Raw genomic sequence first — 25,890 nt, 5'->3', positions numbered from 1 at the left:
AAAGTATGATTTTTTATAAATCAAGAGAGCAAGCTGAAGTTAGTCTCCAGTGACTCACATCTGGAATCCTAGCTACTCAGGAAAAGTGACACCTAGAGGACTGAGGTTCAAGCCAGCCTAGGCAGAAAAGTCTGCGAGATTCCATCTCTAATTAACCAGCAAATACGCAGAGCTGGAATCATGGAGTGCCAGCTTCGAGCAAGAAAGCAAGAGTATGAGAACCTAAGTTCAAGCCCTGGTACCTGAAAAAAAAAAATCAAAACAAAATAACACTGAAAAGATTAAAATGTAGATATTGTCACAAGTATGATTTATAATTGCGTAAGTAAGTGCAGAAACTCAACTGTCATTCATAAATACAAAATTTTATTTGCACTTCATTAGTGTAGAAAGACCACGATGCTTCTCAGCACAACACTCAAGACACGCCAAGTTATTCCAATACATACTTCCTTATTTATCTTGACTAAACAAAACAGTGCAGCTTAATAAAAGATATACCAAAAAGAGAGTTCACAAATTCATTATCAGACCAAAAAAAAAAAACAAAAAACTCAACACAGTTTACGCTTAATGGGATTAAGCTTCACCGTCAAGAGGAGCTTCATCATCACAAAGTTAACTGAGTGATGAGGCCAGTGCACCTGCCTCCTGATAGAGTAAAGGGTGTCTTTAAAATTCCTTGAAACAGGATTTGTTTAGGAAGCAATGTGCCTTTAAAATCTTTTTCTATCGTTTCAAAAATGTTTTTCTTTCATGTATTTTTTCCTTGTAGTGCTGGAGATGGAACCCAAGGGCCTCATGCGCACCCAAGGGCAGGTGCGCTACCACCAAGCCATTCCCCCTAGCCCAACAGAATCTTTTTAATTGAATCTTTGTTGTTCTTACAAGTGTTGGGTACATCCAACAGAAAAACCATGAATTCTGAACCACTAATCCAGCCTGTAACTAGGAATATCCTGCCAGTCCAGAACACTAATAAATACCCTTCAGTGGCAGCCAGGGCTGGAGCTTCACCTGCAGAAACACACCAATACTTCAAAGCTGCTACAGTTGGAAATGTCTTGTAAATAAAGAAAAAGCACTTATAGCCCCGTCCCAAAGTCTTTAGTTTTACAAATGTCTTTAAGTAAGCAAAGCACCACATTCTCTCTTGTTATCAGAATATCTTCTGTCCTCATAACTAACAAGGACAATTATATTATTTAAGAAACATCATAGCTCTTGTCGCTCTCTCCCATTCTTCATATTAGAAGTACATTTCCCAGTGTGTGTACACTAGACACTGGGGTAATGAAGGAAATAGAATTTAGAGGGAAATACGTAACTTACAACCCAAACTTATCCAGGATTGTATATTTGCATATTTACAAGTTAGTGTATAGCTCTGACTTGGATTACAAAGTGCGGAAGGAAATTGTCAAAATGATTGTAGTGCACGACAGAAGGTTTCCCTCTCCAGGAATGGGCTGCACTCTGTTTCCAAAGTAGCAACTCAACAGCATCGGACGTGGGGTCTTGGCGGAGGCAGCTCTGGCGGGATCTCAGGTTCTGGTTGTAGAGAGAGGATGCTATTGGACAACTCATTCCTTAAAATATCCAGAGGCATCTACAAGATAAGGGGAAATACAAATTACATTGTAATCTTACAAGGTAAAAGTAGCAAACTGTATAACTATGTAGAAGATAAAGTATTGATATTAAAAGCTCTCTGAAGGTATTGAGCATTCGCAGTTTTCTTTGTCCTTATTCCTTATGTTTGCACACATGTACACTACAGTTGGCTTTGGAGGTAATTCAGTCACCTGAAGGTGACAGAGGTGGGTTATGTGCAAACAGCAGCATTTTATACAAGAGTATTCACTCAGTTTAGCATTTCCTGGGATCCTGAAAACAATCCCTACTGGGTATCAAGGATAAACAAATCTTTCACTAAAACCTTTGGATGAAAGCTAGAGAATAATTTCAGGGCCAAAGGCACCACCCAAAGTCTCTGAAAAGGAAAAGCCTACTAAGGGTGGGGAACCAGCATGCAAGTACCTATGGTGGGAAAACTGCCAGGCCTCCCTCACCATCCTTATCAAATCCAGCTCTTGTAGGAGAACAGGAAAAAAAAAGAATGTTAATGAATTTAGCACTTTAATTTTTGCTGACGGGAAAACTGAACTTAAGGCATGGGGCATGCCAGGCGAGTGTTTTACCACTTAAGGCATGGGGTATGCTGGGCGAGTGTTTTACCACCAGGCTCCATCCTAGCCCTGAAGTAGTTAAGTTTATTTTCTCTGTAGTTATTTTGTGGTGCTTGGGGTGGAAGATGGGCCTCACACACTAGGTAAGGGCTATAATCACTGAGATGTACCCCATCCACACTGACTTCTTTTAGTTGTGTGTGTGTGTGTGCGTGTGCGTGCGTGCGTGCGTGTCCTGGGGCTTAAACTCAAGGACTAGGTGCTGTCCCTGAGATATGAGTCACTGGTACCTGGCTTTATTTACTTTTATAGTGCCTGGATCAAACTCACAGCCTCACATGTGCTGATTGCCCTCCCTGTGTCCCAGCTCCTCAAACATATGGATGTATCTTGTGTAAAGTACTCCACCAAACCAGATTCCAAGGCTAGGGAAAGAGTCTGCAGACCAACCTCGAGGGTTCTGAAGGTGGATGGAGACCAGCTGTTACCAGCTGGTTCCTGTGCCAGGGCAACAACTATACCTGGCTGCTGGGCAGGACCATAACCACTCTACTTTTCTTCTCTACAAGAAAATAAAGGAAGAATTTATGGTGAAATTCTTTCACGATGACATTGCTTTTACCTTTTTCAGAATGTCATCCACAAGCTTCAGGAAGATCTCGTCCACGTTGAAGTTGTCCTTGGCACTTGCTTCACAGAACCGCATCCCGGTTATCTGTTGTGCAAACTGAAGAGACATGGCACCTGGTCACCATGGGCCACAACACAGGCTGGCCTTACTAGGCAGGTGGGCTTAGCAAGCAGTCTGTAATCCAAGCCATGGCCAGCCCCAGGCTCTGGGAACAGGACTAAAAGTCTGTATAGCCCCACTTATGCTCATGTATCAAGTTTACACTTCTAGAAAATTCCTACATGATAAGTAAACTGCAATCTTTTCCAGATATCAGGACCTTTACATCAGTTCACATGCCTATATCTCTACATGTACAACACAGCTGACATTTACAATGCAAGTATCATGGCATCTTCAGGACCACATCCCTACACCTGGTAAAATCATGCAATAAGATTTCACAACTTCAAAGAATGTTCTTCTGTATGAAAGTTTAAATAATAACATATAGTATATACTGGGGTGTTTTTTTCCCCTCTACTTCAAAATTAATTCAAAGGAACAGGGGAAAAATAACAAACAAATGGAAAGGCATGATTGAGGGGTTAGTGTAGAGATAATTATTTCATCATTTAAAGATGAGCAACTTGTGAGAGGACTCAGCATGCAGATGGGGAGAACAGCTTCTTAGGGCCACTCTTACCTTCTCTCCCTGCTGTCTGCTAATTTCTCTGTCTGCTTCACAGTCCAGCTTATTTCCAACAAGGAGCAGTTCAGCATCTTCTGAAGCATACTGTGGAGTTTTAGAGATGGGTGCTGTCACACACTAACAGCAACGCAAGCAGTACAGCACCTGTCACTGCTCACCCCACGGTTCATTCCCCTACCATCTGTGGACATCTTTAGGACCAATGCAGGACAAGTGACTGACAGGGCTAAGAGCATTTTAGAAAAGTATATTGTAACAGGCCTTAAGAAGCCCTATGTTGTTGGCTTTAGATCCAATAACTCCTAAGACTCCATTAGGGAAATGATTTAAAATACAGGCAGAGCTCCATTCCCAAGATGGTCATTAATCCAAAAAATACATAAAGAATTAAATTAAAAAGTATGCACCAAAACAAGGCTGGGTACCATGACTCATAACTGTAATCCTAGCTATTCTGGAGGTAAACATCTGAGAGGATCATGGTTTGAGGCAAGAAGTTAGCAAATCTCAACCGATAAGCTGGGCATGTTGGTGTACACCAGTCAACCTAACTATGTGGAAGACTGTATGTATTATAGTCTGAGTAGCCCCAAACAAAAATAAAAGATCCTACTTAAAAGCAAAAATGGCAAGGGGTATGGCTCAAATAGTATAGCATCTGCCTAGAAAGAGTGAGGACCTGAATTTACCAGTACCACCAACAAATGAGGAACACCCCTATGCTTATGGACAACACTGAATGACACGGGAAAACCTTTAGGACAGATTATCTAGTGAAGTAAGCAGGATGCAAAATCAAATGGAATCTAAATTTTCAAACAGACTTTTGTACTTTTCTTGATTTCTATTTTCCTATAATAAAGGTATTAGTTTTAGAATCGGGGAAAAAAACCTAGGTTATATTTATTAGTTTTTCAAAAATATAGGCACAAGAATTTTTCTTGTTTAACAATAAAGATTAGGGCTGGGAAGGTGGCTCAGTGGTAGAGCACTTGCCTTACATGCATGAGGCCCTGGGTTTGACTCCTCAGCACCACATAAGCAGAAAAAGCCGGGAGTGATGCTGTGGCTCAAGTAGTAGAGCACTAGCCTTGAGCTGAAGAGCTCAGGGACAGTGCCCAGGCCGAGTTCAGGCCTCACGACCAACCGCCCCCCCCCCCCCAAAAAAAAAAAGGTTAAAAGCTCTTGAGGGTGTTGTTGGCCAAGATGCCAGGCAGGTAAGTGGTCAGAGCCTGCCCTAGAGTGAGCACCTAACAAATGATAGCTCTCCTTCAAAAGAATGGTAAATGACTCAAGTGCTTGAGGAAGGTGGGCTTCAGACCTTAAGATCTTGGTGGATTGACAAACTGAAGTCCTGACTAGGCTTTCAGGATGCATGCCATTTTTTCAAGTTTTTATATTTATTGCATTAGTTTTGGAAATTTTACACTACATTGAAGACGCTTCCTTTATAATGATAATTTCCTTAGGTGCACACTCTGGGGCTTCTGAATGTGCAGCAAACATGTAGCTGTCATAGCCAGATCGTCTCAATACCCAGACTGGTCTCAGGAATGGAACGGTCAAAAGAATAAGACCTCTGTCTCCAAGTCTCCTTGGGAAGACAAACTCCTACTTTTTGTTATTTGTCTGGTTTTCTTTCTTTTTTTTAATTGTAAAGATACTGTACAGAGGGGTTACAGTTACATGAGTAAGGCAATGAGTATACTTCCTATGGAGCATTGTTACCCCCTTCTTTGTTTTCCCCCAACATCCCACCCTCCCCCACTTCGTCTAATCCCAAGTTGTAAAGTTCATTTTCAACATAGTGTCTTGTACGATTCATTGTTACAATGGGTCAACCTGAATCCTTGTTTTGACATTGTATGGTTGAGATGGAGTCTTGCTATGTAATTCAGGCTAGCCTTAAGCTCCTGGTCTTCCTGCTTCAGCTTCCTAAGTACCGGAATTAAAGGCAGGAGTTACTGTCATGCCCAGCTCACAATTTTAACTTTGATAATAACCAACAACCAATACCACTAACCTACTCTCACTGACATTAAGCAGCCTTTGTACTTATTACTTTTCTCACTCCAGAGCCTCTCACCATTTCTCACATGCTTTAAAATTCACTAATTCTGACGCTTATGCTGGCCACCAGCTCTGACATGCGGTTGTCTAGGTTGCATCCCAGGGACTTGACAGCCACTTCTGCTGAAACCAAACCACTGTCTGGGCCAGTACAGGGTCTGATGTGGCTTTTAGATTTCAGACTATAAACCATAGAGCCTAATACTACATTTCTAGACATGAAGAGCATGAGGTTTTGTTCTTCTTGTACCCTTGGGTCTCCACCATCACAATGCCTTTTACAAACCTCTCTGTCTCAGTGGCTAACATACTGTGTGACAGGCAAAGCAGGTTTGGTTTTGTAACACTTTGGTATGAGAAGAAATCATTTACCCAATGACTAATGCCACGCTCAGAGCAAGCTCAGTGCAGGGACCCACTTCAAACGTGTGCCTGGTAAACAAAGTAAGCCATGGCTCATGCTTGCAATCCCAGCTACTCAGATGCTGAGAACCGAGGATCATGGTTCCAAGCCAACCCCAGGCAGGAAAGTCCAGGAAACTCTTCATCTCCAAGTAACTACCAAAGCTGAAAGTGAAAATGTGACTCAAGTGATAAGAGCACCAGCCTTGAGCAAAATGTTAAGGGACAACATTCAGATTCAAGTTCTGGTACTAGCACACATGCACACGCACATACACACATACAACTGTAAATAAACCTCTAACATCAAGACAACTGTAGTCAAAATATAATTAAGTTTGTTGGTTTGTGTGTACGTGTGTGTGTTTTTCTCCCCTAGTCACGAGGCTTGAACTTAAGCACCTGGGCTCTGTCCCTGAGCTTTTTGCTCAAGGCTAGGGCTCTATCACTTTGAGTTAACAGCTTTACTTCCACAACTGTTTTTCTGGTGGTTAGCTGGGTTAAGAGGCTCAAGGATTTTTCTGCTTGAGCTGGCTTTGAATTGCGATGCTTGGATCTCAGCTTCCTGAGTAACTGAGATTACTGGTATGAGCCACCAGCACCCAGTATAATTAGGTTTACATATATCTACGTGTGACTGTAGTATAAAGGAATTAAGCATCAAATATTGAATAAGGGTTACAAAAGTCTCAAGTTATGGTCAAGAGTACACCATCATATCTCACTCTAATTGCTTGGCCTCCTGAGGGCCCACGTGGAGGTGCACAACTCCTAGAAGAAAATCTACAGATAATCAAAGAGACATAGGTTTGATTTCCTGTATAGATTATGAGCTAAAACAAAAATCTCTTGCTCAAAATGAGCTCAAGAACATTCACATGCTGAGGGAGCATTTCCAAAGGATGACTGAACTAACAGGCCACGTACACCCTGGAGATGGCATCTTCTCAGAGCACACAATGAGCCTCCATGGACCTTCCCACCTGGAACTTGATCTTATGGAAGCAGCCGCAAAGGCAGAAGGAGACAGGCCAAGTTCCAGAGTAAAAACACTGCTGATACTTATAAGCTGGTTCTGGATAATAATAAGGCTGTGCCTCATCTACAAAGCATTACACTGTCTCCTGGGGGTGTCACCTGACTGAATGACATTCAGGTTGTGATGCCTGTGCCATCACTGTGTCTCCTTCCTCTCCCCTTCCCCCTTTTTAGTGAGAACTGGCACACATAGCAAAGCTTGCATCCAACAGGAATGTAACATGTACCTTATCAATCATCTTCATCCACTTTGGCAAATCATCAAACGTCTCCTTCTTCGTGATATCATATACTAGTATGATCCCCTTGGCACTTCTGTAGTAAGCTGAGGTAATGCTGTTGAATCTCTCCTGACCTGCCGTGTCCCTATGAAACAGCAGCAAAAATCAGCTCCTCATAAGAGTCAAAGTAAGTAACTCCACACTACATCACCCTCTGTGTCCCCATTTCTCCTCCCATCTCCCCCAAAATCAAGGTTGATTTACACTATCTATGAAATACAAGGTATTTTTCTGCATGAGTTAACAACTAAATGCGACAACTAGAGATTAATTACAAACCCATAATAGTAACTCCCCTGCCCCCCAGTAAGGAAATCAGCATCAGGAGTGTCAATGTATCAAAATATACTATCATTCATTTTTTCCAAAATAAAACAGGGAAAACGATTTCTTAAAACAACTCATTACTCCCCATTTCTATGCCTGGATCTGCATGCTTCTGAGATGCCCTTCCCTTTTATCTCCCAAATATTCAGGTGGACAAAGGTTTTGTTTTCTGTTTCTGTAAAACCTCATTTGCTTATTTTCCCTCCACACTGAACTACCTGCCATCTTGTATGGTTAGGCTGACAACAGAAATGAAATGCTGGTCTATTCTCCATGTACTTGTTAAGAATCTACCAAGGGCCAGTACCTTCATCTTCACTTTTGTGGGGTTTTTTTTTTTTTTTTTTGGTTGGTCGTGGGGCCTGAACTATGGGCCTGGGTGCTGTCCCTCAGCTCTTCAGCTCAAGGCTAGCACGCTACCACTTGAGCCACAAGGCCACTTCCGGCTTTTTCTGCTCATGTGGTGCTGAGGAATCGAACCCAGGACCTCATGTATGCAAGGCAAGAGCTCTACCACTGAGCCACCTTCCCAGCCCTCATCTTCACTTTTCAAAGACATGACAGTAAGGTAATGCACTGCTATGCCCTTTTGTCTTTCTGTGAAGATGAGAGTCCTCATCTTCCCCTCTTGATCACCAGAATTTTTTCACTGTGACTTCTAGAAAGTTTAGTTTACTTCTGTCATCTCCTCATCATTTGCTAAAAGCTAGCATGTCATCTTATTCTGATTTCTCTCTACTTTTGTTGCAAATTTAAACATTTTTGCAATTCTGATCCCCAAGCTTGTTAATTTAACAGTTAGTTTAGGCAATTCAAAGATTCTTATTTGCTGTAGTGAATATGTCCACACAAATGATACTGACTTTCAATGTAAAAACCAATCTCAACATATGAAATGTTCTGCTTTTTCCAAGTAGAGAACACAAAGACATGAACATGATGCTAACAAAGAATGGTGTTGCAACAAACTCCAACAGTGAAGGAGGAACTGAGGAAAGTGATCATTCATTTGTTTGTTCATTAATTTTTTCATTCACTGAGGTTCTGGGGCTTTGCCCCCAGATCTTAGGAGAATCACTGTAATCCTACATTTGCCTCAGGCAGGAGATACACTTCATGGCTTCAAGTCCAACAAACCCATGTTCACCGGGATCATTACCCTGAGTGCACGAATGCAAATTCATGGAACTTACACTAGCTACTACATTCTCCTTTAGAAACACTTAATATAGAAGTAATCTTAAGAAATAGTAATAGTATACTGAGAAGTGGTCCTTCCGACTATAGACAACCAAGGAATTGAAAAAAAAAAGTGGCAATGACAAAACAGTGATGTAAAAATGTGATGGACAGCTGCAGCTCTGGGTGTGTTAAAACTTCTAGGAATCTATAGCAACCAAAGTTTTCTTAGAAAAAAATTTTCTTAGAATGGCTACCAAATAAACCTAATAAATTGCCGCAGTATAGAAATGCGGAGCTCAGCTGGTCTGCATGGCTCAAGTGTTGTGCAAGGCTCTGGGTTCAATCCCAGGAGCACAAAGAAAACAAAAGCTTCATCCAAACACCGAGTGACACAATACAGATGTAATAAATATGCCAGCAGCAACAGCACAGCACTGCTATGAACTGTTTTCATGGTGTGTACAATCACACCATGAATCACAGGCTAAATATCTATTCCAAAACCCCAGTGTGCTCCCAAAACCTGAACCTTTCTGAGCGTCATCATGATGTCACAAGTGGAACACCCCACATCTGACCTCATAAGATGGATCACAGTCAAAACACTGGCACAATAAAAGTAATATTCAAAGCTATCTTCAATATATGTATATTGAATTTGTTTAGATTTGGGACCTATTCTCCAAGGCATCTCACTATGTCTGTGCAAATATTCCAATATCTGTAACACTTCTGATCTTAAGCATTTTGAGTAAGGGATTCACAAACTGCACTTTGCTTTAAAAATTTGTTTAGAGTTTATAAACTCAGGGACTCGGGCTTACTCAGCTTTCTTGCTCATAGTTGGCATTCTACCACTTGAGCCTGCCACTTTCAGTATTTGACTAATTAACTGGAGATGATAATCTCTCAGGTTTATCTGCACAGGCTGAGTTTGAATCATGAGCCTTATATCTCAGCCTCTTAAGTACTTAGGATTACAGGCACAAATCACTGGTACCTGGTCCAACCTATATTTAAATAAGTATTATTTAGTAACAAAATGAAGAACAGGGTTCCTTTATCTCGTGTGTGTGTGTGTGTGTGTGTGTGTGGCCTACAATCTACCTAAGACTTCACATGTGTTTAATAAGCAAGTGCTTCTACTACTGAGCTAAATCATCCAGCCTTTATTTCAATTTCAAGATGAAAGTCTTCTGAACTCTTTTAACAAAGTGAAACAGTATTTACCCTTCAAAGCCCTTCAAGAGAAGTTTTACTTCCTAAAAAAATCATTAGAATATTCCATGTAGAAATTTTGCACTCAATCTTTCATTAAACCCAGTGAATCTTGTTGTTCCTCCCTCCTTCAGTGAGAGCTATAAAATTCAAAGACAACGGGATGTAGAGTCAAGAGTGAAGCAGGGGGAGAAACCGTTTGGGTGGGGAGATGCATTCACATTCAGGAAAAAAGGAGTCTGAGAGCCCCATGAGAGTCTGGATCCATACTTCCACTTTTCTCATGTGCTGGCTCTTATGGGGCGGGGACATATATTCTCAAACTAGATTACCTCAGTCAAACATGAAAACTTAAGTACTAACACATTAAGATGGGTCAGTCACTGGACATGTGTCACCCAACAAAGCAGGCTGCACATATTCTAATTTTAGCTCCACCAGCCTCCTCATCAGAAAGAACCCTCAGGAGTCACCTACAGGTACTGATCTCCCTTCAGAGGTAGCCTATTCCCTACAGCTCACATAGAAAAACAGTAGCTGTGTGCAAGATACTTCAATGAAACAATGTACCTTCTCATACACACCTAAAAAAAAATACCAACTTCTGTTACTCAGATATTCAGATAAGACAATGGTTTATAATCAAGCAAAATAGAACAAAATACAATGCCCAGAGCCCTTAAAGTGGGCAAGAAAGGTCACAGGGGAGCAAATGAAGGCATTACCTCAGATACCTTGGTAGGCAGACAAGGCTGGCTTGGCGGCAGCTGCGCCCCAGACAGGGACACAGATGAAGGATGGAGACATGGCACTAACATTCAAGCGTTAGGTGACCGGTGATGGCACAGATGAGGCAGCGGTTAACGCGGATGAAAGCAAACACACACAGATGGTGGACAGACAGTCAGAGCTGAGGGTGACCTGCCAAGAGGAGTTAGTAAGCTGAGTACACCACATCAGTGTCGTGGAAACAATGGCACGCTCAGACAGCTCCATCCCTGCCACACTAGGCCCTACCTTTCCTCTGGCGGCCACAGTGAGCTGCTGAAAGAGAGGAGAAAATGCTATGCCCAGTTGAAACCCAGCTGCTGTGGGCTTTCCTGCCATTTCTAAGTCTTGTCTTCAGGCAGAGGCTTCTGGGTTCCTTCTAGTAGGCAGAAGGCACTTGGGTCACACAGCACCCTCACACAACTAAAAGGGCCGGCCGCGTGGTCTCCAACACCACACCGTACATCCGGCCCCTAAACTGTCTGTGGGTGGCGTGCTTCCCTCCTCAAGCTGATCCACCTATGACAGCATTCAGCTCTCTTTGAAATATACCACACAAAATAAAATTAAAGACATAGAGACAAGCTTTCTTTTCTTTTTTTTTTCCCCCAGTGTTGAGGATGGAACTTTGAGCATGCTAAGCAAGTTGCTAAGTGCTCTACCACTGAGCAATCTCCCCCGCTCAAGGCAAGCATTTGAGCAAACAAAATTAGTGAAGGCAGTTTTGAGATATCAAATTATTTGAAAAGAGGTATAAACTAGCCATCATGCAAAGTAACAGATATCCTGTGTATAAATCAAGGATGAAATAAGTAGATACTCTGAAATTCTCTGAAGCAAATGCTGTTCATCTGATTCTAAAACAAGCAGAAGAACAGAAGAGGGGGCAAGGTGAGCTGGTCCCATAGCTCATTCCAGTAGTGTTCCACACACACGACTGCTGGGCCAACTTACCAGATCTGTAACCGAATTTTCTTTCCTCTTAGCTCTACAGTCTTGATCTTAAAGTCAACACCTGTAAATAAAACAAATATATATAACCAAACAATAAATATGCAATTTGTGACAAAACCCCTATTTGTGAGCTTCATATATCCTTACCAGGAAAACAAGAACAACAACAAAGCCAGCATCACAAAATCCCAAGGATAAGGCAGATACACAAGAGTATTTGCCTAAGCATTGTACAAAACTGGAAAGCAACTCATCCTATTTATCTTGAGCCATCTCTCAAGTACTATTCAGAGTTCAGTTTCCCCTTGCCAGAGTTCAGCATATAAGCCATTTAAAAATCACATTGATTGGACTGGGAAGGTGGCTCAGTGGTAGAGCACTTGCCTTATATGCCTGAGGCCCTGGGTTCGATTCCTCAGCATCACATAAGCAAAAAGAAAAAAGCCGGAAGTGGCGCTGTAGCTCAAGTGGTAGAGTGCTAGCCTTGAGCTGAAGAGCTGAGGGACAGCGCCCAGGCCCAGAGTTCAGGCCCCACGACCAGACCCCCCCCCCCAAAAAAAAAAAACCAATATCACATTGACAAATGTACAAGGAACACTAAAAATCTGATCTTGAATTTGGAAATTACTGTATTTTCTACTCACAAAAAATATTGGTAAACATGCCAGGCGCAATATTCACAGCTAGGAGGAAAAGTTGCTATTAAAGATTTTCCCTAAGGAGGGTGCAGTGGCATTTGGTGGTCCTAGCACTCAGGAGGCTGAGGCCAGATTAAATGAGCACAGGAGTCAAGGCTTTGTTTGTGGTCATTTGGGTAAATTCCCAGGAGTCGGTTTGCTAGATCATAGGGAGCTCTATGTTTTGTCTTTGGAGGAACCTCCATACTGCTTTCCAGAGTGGCTGAACCAGTTAACATTCCCATCAATAGTGTAAGTAGCATTCTTTTGGCCATATCCCAGCAAGCATCTGTTACTATTTGTTTTCTTGATAATGGCCATTCTAACTGTGGTGAGGTAGAATCTTAATGTAGTTTTGATTTGCAAGGCCTGAGATGTTGAACATTTATTTATGTGTCTGTTATTTCCTCTCCAGAGAAGTCTCTTTAATTCTTTAGTCCACTTATTAATGGTGTGGTTATTTAAGGATTTGTTGGGGGGGGGGTGTTAATTTTTTGAGCTCTAGGTATATTTTTTATATGAGGCTCTTGTCTGTTGTATACCTAGTAAAGATCTCCTCCCAATCTGTGGGCTTTATATTTATCTTGCTAGCTTTGCCATATAGAAGCTCTGCAGTTGAACGCAATCCCATTTATCCAGCCTTTCTTTGATTTGTGGTTTTTCTGGATCTTTATTTAGAAGTTTTGACCTGTGCCAAAAAGCCCTAGCGTATCCCCTATCCCTTCTTGTAATATTTTCAGGGTATCTGCTCTTACCTTGAGGTCTTTGATACATTTGGAGTTGATTTTGGTGCAAGGTGATATATAAGGATTTAATTCTGCCAGCACTATTTGTTGAAGAGGTTGTCTTTCTTCCATCTGATAATTCTGACTTCCTTATCAAAGACTAGGTGGCCAAAGGCCTGTGGAATCATGTCTGGGTCTTCAATTCTATTCCATTGGTCCTCAGGCCTGTTCATGTGCCAGTACCAAGTTGTTTTTATAACTATGGCTTTATGATAGAGATTGAAGTTTGGTATTGATATTCTTCCAGCACTGTTTTTCCTGAGACAGATTGTTTTTGCTATTCGGGGTCTTCTACTATTCCATATGAATGTTTGGATTGTTTCCTCTATTTCATTAAAGAATGTTGTTGGAAGCCAGGCGTAGGTGGCTCAGGCCTGTAATCCTAGCTACTAGGAACCACGATCTGAGTCCTCAGATCTGAGGACTCAGATCGTGGTTCCAAGCCAGCCTGGGCAGGAAAGTCTGTGAGACTCTTATCTCCAATAAACCACTAGAAAACTGAAAGTGGCGCTGTAGCTCAAGGGGTAGAGCGCTCGCCTTGAGCTGAAGAGTGCAGGGCCAGTGCCCAAGCCCAGAGTTCAAGCCCCATGACCGATCAAAAAAAAAAAAAAAAGAAAAAAAAAGAATGGTGTTGGCATAGTGACGAGTATTGCATTGAATTTGTAGATAGTTATCGGCATATTGACATTTTCATGATGCTAATCCTCCCAATCCAGGAGCATGGAAGGTTTTTCTACTTCCTTAGTTCTGCTTTAATTTCCTTTTTCAGGTTTTTAGTTTTTATCATAGAGGTACTTCTTTGGTTAAGTTAATTCCTAGGGTTTTTTTGAGGCTATTATAAAAGGAGTTGCTTTTCTGGTTTAGCCTCACTCTTCTCGTTGTTGGAGTAAAGCATTATTTACCATAGCTAAAATATAGAACGAACCCAGATGTCCCTCAGTAGATGAATGGATCAAGAAAATGTTGTATATATAACAATGGAATTCTATGCTTCCATCCAAAAGAATGACATCAACCCATTCATAAGGAAATGGAAAAACTCAGAAAAAATCATAGTAAGTGAAGTAAGCCTGACCCAAAGAAACACAGGCTCCGTGGTTTCCTTCATTTGTAATAAGTAGTATATGTCTAGGATAGCAGAGGATCACAATAGCTCCACAGCTATGTATATAGGACCATATAAAATGATGCTAATCGTAATGAACTCCAAGATATGCTTTTCTTATTGTTTGTTTTTTAATGTACTGTGTGAAGTTCTTTCTTTTTTCTTTCATTTTTTTTCCCTTTGATTTATCCCCTGTTATCATTTTTTTGATTTTGGTACCCTGTCTCTTCTATATATGTTTATCTGATTTGGGGAAGAAAAAGGGAATAACAAAATGGTGAAACAAAGTGTGAACCGATGCAATGGTAATACTCAAAAGATGCTGTATGTTGGAAATGAACTTTGCACCTAGCAGGGCAGGGAGTTGGTGGGGAGTCAAAGTGGGAAACCTTGTTTGACAAAAAATGTACTCATTACCCTACTTACATAATTGTAACCACTTTATGCCTTACCTTTACAATAAAATATTATTTAAAAAAAGATTCAAAGCTGGGTGCCGGTGGCTCATGTCTATAATCCTAGCTACTCAGGAGGTTGAGATCTGAGGATCGTGGTTCAAAGCCAGCCCGGGCAGGAAAGTCTGTGAAACTCTTATCTCCAATAAACCACCAGAAAACCGGAAGTGGCGCTGTAGCTCAAGTGGTAGAGCGCTCGCCTTGAGCTGCAGAGCTGAGGGACAGCGCCCACACCCAGAGTTCAAGCCCCATGACCAACTTAAAAAAAAAAAAAAAAAGATGCAAGGCCAACCTGGGCAATACAGCAAGACCCCCTCGCAAACAAAACCCCTGATAGACAAACATTTCATATATAAATTAACATGCTCATGTTTAACTTTTAATATGACTGAGCAAACCATCATGTATCATCTTTCCTTTTCAATTCAGCCCATTCAGCTTCAGATATATTTTAAGAACCAAAATTTCATGTTTATCATATCTGATGTGCGTTTTGGTTATAGAAAGCTTAAATATGTGGAGATAATATTGTTTTACTCGATCTGACAACTAAGAGGAAATGGGAAGAAAGCTGGCTTGCAGATGGCTTCCTGACACTTCCTAGCGTGTAAGCAGGCAGGTAGCTCATTTGTTCGATGTAGCCCTGCCTATCCCTTGCCATGTATCTGAGACCAGAGGCAGCAGTGGTAAGATGAGGATATGAGGTAAAGAAAAAGCCATGTGACTGACTGGCTTTATAATTAGTAACACATTGTAGACTCCAGCCAGAATCAAGACATGTTTACAACCCTGGGGCTGGCGGGGGAGTCCCTCTTCTGTACAATAAAGAAAAGCTGCCTGCACATAAAATGCCCTAAGTAAGCGAAGCTGAAAGCGCCACTACACTTCAATGCTTACTCTCTTTACAGACACAATTGCAAATGCGGCTGGACAAGAGCAGCTGGTAACTCAATTTCACTTTCAGTTCTGGAGTCCATTGCTCTCCCCAGTCAGATGACAGTCGGGCATGGGGCTGAGTCTGGAAGCAGGTCAGCATTCCACAGCCTTGAGCAGGGCCTTAGTGACCCACAAGGGAACAGTACCCAGAAGAAAGTGACACGGATGAGACACAACCGTGTAGATCTAACTACATGTCTCTACAGGACCAAAGCTAGGGTATCTTTGCTGACATATGATGGAATTTTCAGATCAAATTCACATTGTCATATCCCCAGTTACTTCAGGTGAGTTCGTTTATAAAATTTTAGTTAGGGGAATTGTAACATGTGAAACATCCCAGCAGCTGCTATCTGACTGAAAAGAAAGAATCTTCTTTCTATCTCTGAGTTGTGCTTCCAACCAACTAACAGAGCCCCTTGCAACAGCAGAGTAGGAGCTCTGGGCTTCCACAGAGCTGTCTCCTCTAAGACTTGGCTGTCTTTTCCAGCCAGCTTGAGAAACCAACCCACTTTTGGCAGCCCTACATGAGGACTATTTTGTAATCACAAAGTTTAATGAGTAAAAATAAAAGTAAAAGACATTAAAAAAATCAGGAAAGCAGCAAGGCAAAGATTATCTGATAGTAAAAAGAATTGAGAAATCTATCCACCATGAAGACAACACATAATTAGTGAGTAATTAACCTCTCAATAGCATCACTAACAACAGAAAAACACCCTATATATAAAATTCCAAAAAGTTAAGCACCTCATTAAAACAGTTCCCTCTCTTAAGTAGACTGCAATGCCTGTAAACTTGATAAAATTTATGGCTTAGAAATACTTCTCTGTGAAGTACAAGTTGTCATGTCCAAAACGAACTTTACAATGTTGGTGGGGGGGGGGGGGGCTGGGGGGAGGGAGGAAGGAGAAGGATTGGGATTAGGGGGGGAGGGGGGAGGCTGGGAAGGGATGTGAAGGATAAACAAAGGAGGAGGCTGCAATGCTTGGTAAGAATTGTACACATTATCCTGCCCATGTAACTGTAACTCCTCTGTACAGTATGTTCACAAATAAAATTAAATTAAATTAAAAAAAAAAAAAAAAAAAAAAAAAAAAAAAGAAATACTTCTCTGTATCAAAGGATATAATCACATGTGTCTAAAATTCTTCTTACATATGGAGTAAAACATCTCTCTTAATATTGTCTGTTTGTAATATTTACACACCATAGAAATGATGACAGTAGAAATAATGGTGGAAAGTCACCAATAACCTCCTCATTTAGTGAACACTAGCTTTAGGGGAAGTCAGCAGAGACCAAGGCCCCTCACTGAGGAGCTCTGGGGTATTTATAAACAAGAGAAGGACAAAGAGGGCATCACACTCATTTGTATTACAGCCCTGCTGAAAACTCAGTTTCTGACAGGCTTCCTGACTAACCCAGAAGCCATCATACCTTGTCACTCTATGGGACGGTAGGATAGTCCCTGCTCCACAAAGTCATCAATCAACGTACCATGCACTTGGCAAAGGCAGCTTGTTTTGCGGTCCTCTTTTCTTAGAGAGCCTCCTTGTCTGCCCAGAAACCTTTTAAATCCTAGATTTCCCAAGAAATCCTTCCCCGATGCTCTGCTGTTACCCTCATTCATGTCAAGTTTTGGACCTGACCCAGCCCACATCACATCCATCTTTCCAGGCTGGTGTCCCTTAACCTTGGCTCTGTGCCCTCCAGATCGTGCATCACTTCAAGTCCATAGGACACTGCCTGGAATTAAGATGGTACTGTGGGTTGTTCTGGTAAAGATACTTCTCTTTAGGCTTACCAATTTTATGCAAGTCTTTCTAGAACTATGCTAGTGATGCTCGCAGAAAGGTACCAGGTTACAGGGCTATCATTCCTGCTATCAGTGGGCTTAGACTGCTGTACCTGAGTCAGCGCTGTTCATTTTCTTAATTCCTTCAGTAATGATGGCAGTGGTTATCTGGGGCCTTACATCCAATGCAGCCAATTCTCTTGGCAGCCCCGTGAAATGGAAAGGGTGTTGTGCCTACAGTCATGCCACACACACCATTCACACTCACACCATTGCCCACCAGGAACGTCACAACAGCAAAAGTCAGAAGAGGGAGAGAATGAAGTAGGAGACGCTCTGCAAATGCTCCAAAACCGTCCTAATTACAGAAGTGAACAGAGAGCAGCTCTGGTCCAGGCTTAATCCTTAGCTAACAGCAGAGGAGCTGGGATCTCAGTCCTTAGAAGACAGAACATTTCTAAAACATTTCTGTGTTATTTTATGCGGGGCCAAAACAAGTTTAAAAAATGGGAATGGAAAATTCAGACACTTGTTTGTTCACATTCCTTCCCAGTAATAGGGAAGTAATAGTGTATGCCCACTTCCCTTCCCTTCCCCATCAAAGACCTGGGTTTGCACCAGACCAGCTAGACTTTATCACTAACACTAACACTAACACTACAGCTATGAAGGTAGGCCTGCATTCACATAGCAGGCAATGCCACTGATGATTTACACTGCTTTCTCTGTACACATTTCTTCTGAGAATGTCATTTATACATCAACCAGTTTGGGATGTAACATTCCCACTAAGGGAGCATTTCCAGCATTTTCAGTGAGTTAACAAAACACTAAATTAAGACTTGTATCAAGGACACACAAAGGCAAATCTAACATTAGAAGAAAACCTGTCACCTTGGTCTTCAGCATTGGAAAAATACAGAATGAATCGCTCACGAATGAAATACGGTACCAGCTTGCTGCCTTCAGGTCCTCAATGTCTCCAGAAAGCACCTTATCCCTGAAACCCAGCATATTTACTGTCTGCTTTTCCTACTGATACTGTGTTATGAAGGTTCGATAAAACAGAAACAAATGCCAGAGCTAAAAAAGCAAACACAGGGCTGGGAAGGTGGCTCAGTGGTACAGTGCTTGCTTTACATGCATGAGGCCCTGGGTTCGGTTCCTCAGCACCACATACACAGAAAAAGCTGGAAGTGGGCACTGTGGCTCAAGCTGGAAGTGGGCACTTGAGCTGAAGAGCTCAGGGACAGCACCGAGGCCCAGAGTTCAAGCTCCGTCCTCCCCCCCACCCCCTGCAAAGCAAACACAGACCACCCTGTGAACACCCCAGACATACAGTGGACAGTACTGTACTTGGTGAGGCAGTGAGCTTGGAAAGCCCATACTACTCAGATACATTTGGGTCTCCTGCTCAGCTCTGTTTCTGTAGGCATATGCACACAGGAAAGAATTTCAAAGAACGGTGTTTATTCCTTTCGTAAACAAGCACAAAGAGGTCCTCTAGAGTGCTCGCCATATTTCAGGCACTGTTCTGAGGGATTATATGCAGTAACTCATAGCAGTGTATCTTCTCATTTACATATGAGGCAGATAGCGGATGTCAGACAGACAGCAGACTGGCCAAGGTCTGGAGCTAAGTCTAAGCATGTTGGTGGGCACCTGGCTGGCTTCCAGGCTACGCAACCCTACTCATCACGTAGACAGAAGGGAGCTATGGATATATGTTTCATCCTCAAAAAGAACTCTGCATAGTAAGACAAGTAGTGACATGACGGAAGATGGCTGGCTGGCTGGCAGGTACAGAGGTCTCCTCTAAGGGGCTCCAGTACTTGCCACCCTGAAAGGCCACCACCCATCCCTTCCAACTCTTGGCCACAAGAAAAGAAAAAAGCTTAGCTCTGTGGCTCACACCTGTAATCCTCTCTACTCAGGAGGCTGAGATCTGAGGATTCCAGCTTGAAGCCAACCAGGACAGTAATGTCCATGAAACACTTAAGTTCTAATTAATCACTAAAAGTCACAAGTAGAGCTGTGGCACGCGCACACATACACACACACAGAGGACAAAAGTACTTACAGTGGGGAGACAAGATCTGTGGAAAGAAACAATTGCTCAAATGGTTGGTCACTAACATGTTCTTCACATGCAAAAATACTTAACAAGTAATAATCAGCTGAGTCTCAGGAGGACTCTGCCAGGTCATGTGCTTCTGCTGTGGTATTTCATACCAACCTGTACTCATCCGTGTATGTCCTTAAGGGATAAGGATCTGGGGGTCCTTCAGAGTTTCTGCATTTTTGGCAGGGAGAGTATAGAGTGATAAGTTACCCAGGACTCTACCTCTCCATTATGGTACCACAAGCAAGGAAGACAGTACAAGTCCCACATTTTCTCACCTGAGGTGAGTTGCCTGCCAAAAAATATATTGACAGCTTGTTCTGGGGAACTCAGTCCACCACTGTGGCTGGTTCCAGTGGCCCATGCCTATAATCCTAGCTACTTAGGAGTGTGAGATCTGAGGGAAAGACAGAGGTGACCGGAGGAGAGGCTGCATGTTCTTCCCTTTGGATGAAAACTCTATATTTGGATGTGGGCACATGACTGAACAAGGGCTGCTAGCACCCCAGGGTCCATGGACATAGGGAGGAGAAAAACAGCCAAGCATCTCACTTACAGAGCAGGTGCCTTCACCCAGTCCTGGCCTCCGGAGTCCTAAAGCTTCTGCATTAAATTTCGGGCTGGAAACACAAGTCAGTTCCTTCCTCATAGGGCAGCCTGAAGTGGGATTAGAGGTTGTTCTGGTAATAAACTTCGTAAGTATTACATGAGCATAGGACACCCATCAGTGGGGACTGTCAGATTTCTATAGAACATATGGTGTTCTGCTAAGTCTGTGACTGTGTTGTCGTATCCTGGTTCTAAGACTCAGAATTAACCAACAACAATTACATTCAATTAAGGGCATTATTTTTGGCCTGTACTTTTGGTTTTCCAAATACTTTCCAAACATCAAGGCTGTGCAGAAGGATGAAAGGAGAGTCATTAGTTTCTTCCTCAGTGGAAATACAATGACTTTCTCTTCTTTCCTAACATTTGATTATGGCTCTCTTGGTGACTCACTTTCCCTCTGAAAGGGACAGGCCAGGTAAGCAAGCAGAGCAGGCGTTGTGCCCTGTAAAATGACAAGCAGAATGATCTTACAGAAAGAACTTCTCAAAAGTACTTGCTCACTAACCACTATACAAAGCCATGTTTTCTTCCCTAGCCCAAACCAATGCTCAATTGGAACAACGTATCTGGTACTGCAGGCTAGAGAATAAGTGGGACTTATCACTCTCAAAGAAGCTATTCTGCCTTCTCCAGCAGGCTCCAAAGGCTGGAGAGAACACGGCCATCTCTAAGAATCTGGATCTCTATCACATACCATGAAATCTTTCCTCTTCAGTATGAAAAGTAGAGAGCAAAAGAGAATCTAGCCAGCACTGGATATAGATTCAACATCATCAGCCAACCCCAACAAAATCTGCAAACTCTCTGAAGGAGCTACCAGATTCCATATAAACAGACAGCACAAGCCTGAGTCTGCAGTGAAGTTGGTTAAATAAATAAACCCAGTCATACTACACCGGACTCCTCTTACAGTTGCTTCTGCCTGAGTCATGGATGACATCACCTCGACAGGGGGCAGCTGTGGGGTTCTCTGGAGATTGTGGGGCAAGAAGGGGGAGATAAGCTGGAAAGCTGCAGAGTTTGGCTTTCTACCCTAAGCTCAACACTTGGGCGGACCTGTCATGGCTTGAAAACTGCACATAAATACAGAACAGCAAAATAAAATCACAGTTTAGGATGTTAACCCTGAATTAGATGCCCATTCTGAGTTCTAACACAAACCCCCAAGTTTCTAGAATAAAGGGCATTAAGTCAATTTCCCTTGATGGCTAGTCTGCTGCTTCTGACTACATTTAATCTGTCTTGTCAGCTGACATTCAAGGGCATTCAAGGCCATTTCCATAGGGTACTTAGCTCTCCTGTTCCTAGCCATACCCCTAATCTGCATGAATGGAGGTCACTTGCACTCCCAGCTTCCCTAGCGGGCCCCACCTTGGCACTCAGGCCCTGTCCTCAGAACAGGAAGCCTGTGTAGTCTTCATGTCAAGGCAGACTACAGGGGCCAGCCAGGCAAAATGGCACAGGTCACTCTGAAGTTAGATGCATAGTGACAAGGAAGAAAAAGCAGTGAGACCATCAGAATGAGACTTGGAACTTTGTAATCTTGAGACCTCGTATTTCATAATTCGTTTTAAGTCTTCTTTTCTGGGAAAAAAAGTTATTGTTGGACTTCTTAAAAATGATTTTATATGGCATGTGCTTGCAAAGGCCAGGACAGATTCATACAGGTAGGTAACAGGTAAGACAGTCGTAAAATTCTACAGCAAACTATCATTTCCCCTCAAATTTAATTTTCTGCACACTTTACAGCAAATCAGCTTCTGAATCAATTTAAAAAGTTCACCATTTTACTGATTCAATTATGTGCATACTAGTCCAATCTCAAATCCCCAAGGATTCGAGAAAGCCCGTGGGAGTGGGAGTTGGACTGCTGAGAAAAGACACTAATTAGGGCGACCCTCTTCTAGTCTCTGAATTACAGGAGTCCTGGTCTTACCATGCTAACAGGGCAGAGGGGGTACTGACTTCTGCAGTGGGCTGTCAGGAGAAGCAAATATCCACAAGCTCTGATCTTGGAAAGGAAAAATTCCTCCCCCCACAACCCCTCCCCCACCCGAGATTCTTCCTCTGCATGGCTCTGCAAGGCGCTCACAGCACTAGGAGACAAAAGTAGGAGAATCAGCCTCAGAGAGACCTAAGGCTAACTGCTCAAACAGCAGCCACAATTCCACACCACACCCAATGTCTTTATCTAAGTAATTTTTCTGAAGGCACTCCTGGAATTAATTGAGCTTCTCAGAATTCCAATGAGGGAGAGGTCCTCTCTAACCAACCCAGGCCTGGGCAGGTGGCAGTTCCACTGCCCTGTTTACCTAGTCCTCATGAGCTCTGATCTAGGTAGAGCCCTTGGCCTGCTCACCACTGAACCCCCAGTGGGTAGCTTACCACCTAGCACATAGTAGGCACTCACAAATGATCGTAATCACTGGCTGGGGAAACAACTAAGGCAGGAGCTTCAGGTCTCTCTTTCTTGCTATCTTAAGCTCCAGATCAGCCATAGCTTAGCATCATCCTCTGGACTTCCCACCATTAGAAACATTTAGAGAGCCAAGAAGCATTGCCTACATGTAGCAGAGCAAGTCAAAAACATTACCACACTCAATATGTTGAGATGTGTGATTGTATGAATGCATTTATGTGTTACAAACAGTCCAGTCTCCAGTTTCATGCTCCTTTCCAAATATTCTATATAATTCTATGTAATCTTGAGTTTCTTCAAGACCTTTATGTTTCCAGCTGCCAACAAGACAGTGTCCACCCAACCTATCACCACAGCCAAGGGCTCCAAACATCCAAGTGTCTAAGAAGCCTCTCTCTGAACATGAGGTGCTGCTCTTCTGCGCAGAACTTAGAAATAGCTCCCTCTTCTCATCTCTTTCAATCTGAAGCACATCTTTCTGCATCTCCTAGCTCCCCTTCCTCCACCCAGATGATCCACCCATCATCATGGAACCCAACTTTATCACCTCTCAATTTATATATTCAAGTGTGGAGTTGTCACAAAGGATAGACAATTCTGAATTATTCTTTACTATATGTAAGTCAGATACTAAAAAACAGATACAAACCTCATTTCCTGGTTTAATAACTCCCTGTACTCCTTTATGATCCAATATTGGATATTTAAAACAGGTATAATTGTGCAATTGAATTTTAATATCATGTCCCCAAGACTAACATTCAAAGAACAAACTGGGTACTGAAAGCATAAATATTTCCACAATGATCCATTCCAAAAGAGCATTAGGGAAGTAAGTTCCCAAAAATGAAATTAAAAAGTCACTACAAAAATTGGAGGTTTAATTTTCCAGCAAGACATTTTACATGTAGTACTGTTTTATTACATGGAATTCACCACTTTAAAATTCCCTGGTGTGCCCAAAATTTTCTACAATACAAAGTCATCTCAACAATGGAACTAGCACTGGTTATAAATGAATCTGTGAGTATATGGAATGATTCTTTTAGTTCTGTATCTCAAACCTCCAAACTATTCAGTGTTTCTTCATCTCCCCCAACTTCTTAGGACCCCAATAAACTACTGTTTATTCTGAAGAGCCATCTCAACCACACGGTACCCCTAGCATTGGCAATTTTTGAAGGTTTTCCACAGAAACACCACCAGACAAATCTCAATGTTAAGTCTCAAAAGGCCCCTACTTGAGTAAAAAATTTCTTTTGGGCTGGTGTCTGCGGCTCACGCCTATAATCCTAACTACTCAGGAGGTTGAGATCTGAGGATCTCAGTTCGAAGACAGCCTAGGCAGTGGAGTCCGTGAGGCTTATTCTCCAATTAAGTAGTAAAAAGCAAGAGGTGGAGTTGTGGCTTAAGTGGTAGAGCACCGCCCTTGAGATAAAACAGTAAGGGACAGTGCCCAGGCCCAGAGTTCAAGATTCTGTGGCAGCGCGCGCGCGCGCGCGCACACACAGACAGACAGACAGACAGACACACACACACACACACACACACACACAGACACACACACACAGACACACACACACACACTTCTCTTGGCTTTTCAAGTCTAGAACCTGGGGACAGCGGTTCCGTGCTGATGTCACCCACCGGGCGGACCTGCAGGAATCCTTGCCACTCCTGCGGGTCCAATATAGTCCCTCTGGCCTTCATTGTGAGTGAAAATGGAAGCTTCAGGGCGCTCTCGGGCTTACCACCCTCCTGGGGGAACTTTGAGCTACTTTTCGGTAAATGCCAACAATGTGTTCAAAGATACGAAGCCAAGTCGTGGCTCAGTCCCGCCGGTGGGCCAAGCTTCGGGATCAGACCCGCGCTCGACGCCCCACCCGGGGCTGCGGGAGGCGGCCTTTAAGGCGACCAACCCTCGGGCGCCCGTCTCCTCCCACCTCGCGGCGCCGTGTTCTCCGAGGGCGTCGGGGGTTTCCGCGGAGGGACGGGTGAGGGGCCCGCAGCGCCGGGCGATCGGCACGGAGAGACGCCCCGGAAACCGCCGTCCGGCTTCGGGACCGGGGCTGGCGGCTCCCACGGACGTCCCCGGATTCCCCCCGACGCCCAAACGCCAGGCCCAGAGGGCCCCCTCCGGGTGCCCCGCGCCGTCGGGCGGCGAGGCCCGCGGCGCAGGCGCGGCCCTTACCCACGGTGGACTTGCAGGCCTCGCAGAAGGTGTCGTCGGTGAAGCGCTCCATCAGGCTGGTCTTGCCCACGCCGCGGGAGCCGATGATGATCACCTGCAGCTTGAAGTCGGCCGGCCGGGGGGGCTGCTTCCTCCGACGGGCCTGGCCGCCCGACAGCGCCGGGGAGCCCGTGCCCAGGCCGCCGCCGCCGGCCCCGGCCCGCCTGTGCAGCGCGGCGCCCGGATCCATGCACGCATACGGCTCCCGCTCGGCCCGCCGCCCGCCGCGCGCCCCGGGCCCCGGCGCCCCCCGGGCCTCCGCCTCGGCCGCGCGCGGGGACTCGGCCCCGGCTTTGGCGTTCCCCTGCTCCAAAGGCCCCGGCAGTCCGCGGACTCCGCGCTGCGGCTGTGCCGCCGTCCGGCTCCCAGCGCCCCGGTCCCCGCCGCTGCCGCCGCCAGCGCCGCCCGGGGAGGAGGAAGGGAAGCAGCTACCCCGCAGCAGCGGCAGCAGCATCCCGGACGAGGAGGGGCAGGAAGCGCAGGCGCGGGCGGGGGTGGGGCCGCGCGGGCTCCCGGGGAGGCGGGGCCCCCTGCCGGCCGGAGGACCGCACTGCGCGCCGCCCGGCTGGTGAGCAGCCCCTTCTCAGGCCCACCCCTCGGGGTTTTTGAGGGTTTTTTTGTTTGTTTGTTTGTTTCAACTTGGTATTTTTTGTTGTTTGTTTTAACTTGGTATTAGCGTGCATTAAGTGGTTCAAAGGTGCGATGGGGTTTCATTGTGACGTCTCCACACACGTATACAATGTATCCCGATCAGCTCACCTCCTCTATCGCTCTTCTTTCCCCTGTAGCCTTCTTAAATAATCTCAACAAGCTTCATTGTTTTATATTTCATCTGAACGAACTCCTCCTCCTGCCCTTTATCTGCATCCTCTGGCTGGCCAGTCCACATGCCTCTCTTTCTGCCCCCCTCCTTTGTTTTGGGGGTTTGTTTTTTCTCTTCCATCCTCCTCTTCATAGTCCCCAAACACCATTCACTTCGATTAGCCATGGCTTCCCCAAA

General features: G+C 43.9%; 1 protein-coding gene across 1 annotated transcript; it reads right to left on the bottom strand.

Annotated features, from left to right (window-relative positions):
* Positions 1-344: 344 nt before the first annotated feature.
* On the bottom strand, positions 345-25,344 carry Rab12 (RAB12, member RAS oncogene family). Its single transcript, XM_042699195.1, has 6 exons — positions 24,852-25,344; positions 11,752-11,812; positions 7,249-7,387; positions 3,506-3,595; positions 2,812-2,916; positions 345-1,609 (listed from the first exon to the last, which is right to left on the bottom strand). Exons 1-6 carry the CDS (start codon positions 25,342-25,344, stop codon positions 1,496-1,498), a joined length of 1,002 nt encoding a protein of 333 aa, XP_042555129.1. The 3' UTR covers positions 345-1,495.
* Positions 25,345-25,890: the final 546 nt, after the last annotated feature.

Source organism: Dipodomys spectabilis, unplaced genomic scaffold (assembly GCF_019054845.1).
Source record: "Dipodomys spectabilis isolate Male_0828 unplaced genomic scaffold, ASM1905484v1 ptg000235l, whole genome shotgun sequence".
NCBI classification, from domain to species: Eukaryota; Metazoa; Chordata; class Mammalia; order Rodentia; family Heteromyidae; genus Dipodomys; species Dipodomys spectabilis.
This window is presented reverse-complemented; position numbering and strand designations above follow the sequence as displayed.

What these genes read in the sequence shown, in the direction of transcription:
- Rab12 (XM_042699195.1), bottom strand. Translation starts at nt 25,344, where the DNA reads ATGCTGCTGCCGCTGCTGCGGGGTAGCTGCTTCCCTTCCTCCTCCCCG. An exon ending in GGCCTGCAAGTCCACCGTGG is followed by an intron (nt 11,813 to 24,851) that starts GTAAGGGCCGCG and finishes TTTTATTTACAG; the next exon opens with GTGTTGACTTTAAGATCAAG. An exon ending in GCAGACAGCAGGGAGAGAAG is followed by an intron (nt 2,917 to 3,505) that starts GTAAGAGTGGCC and finishes ATGTCTCTTCAG; the next exon opens with TTTGCACAACAGATAACCGG.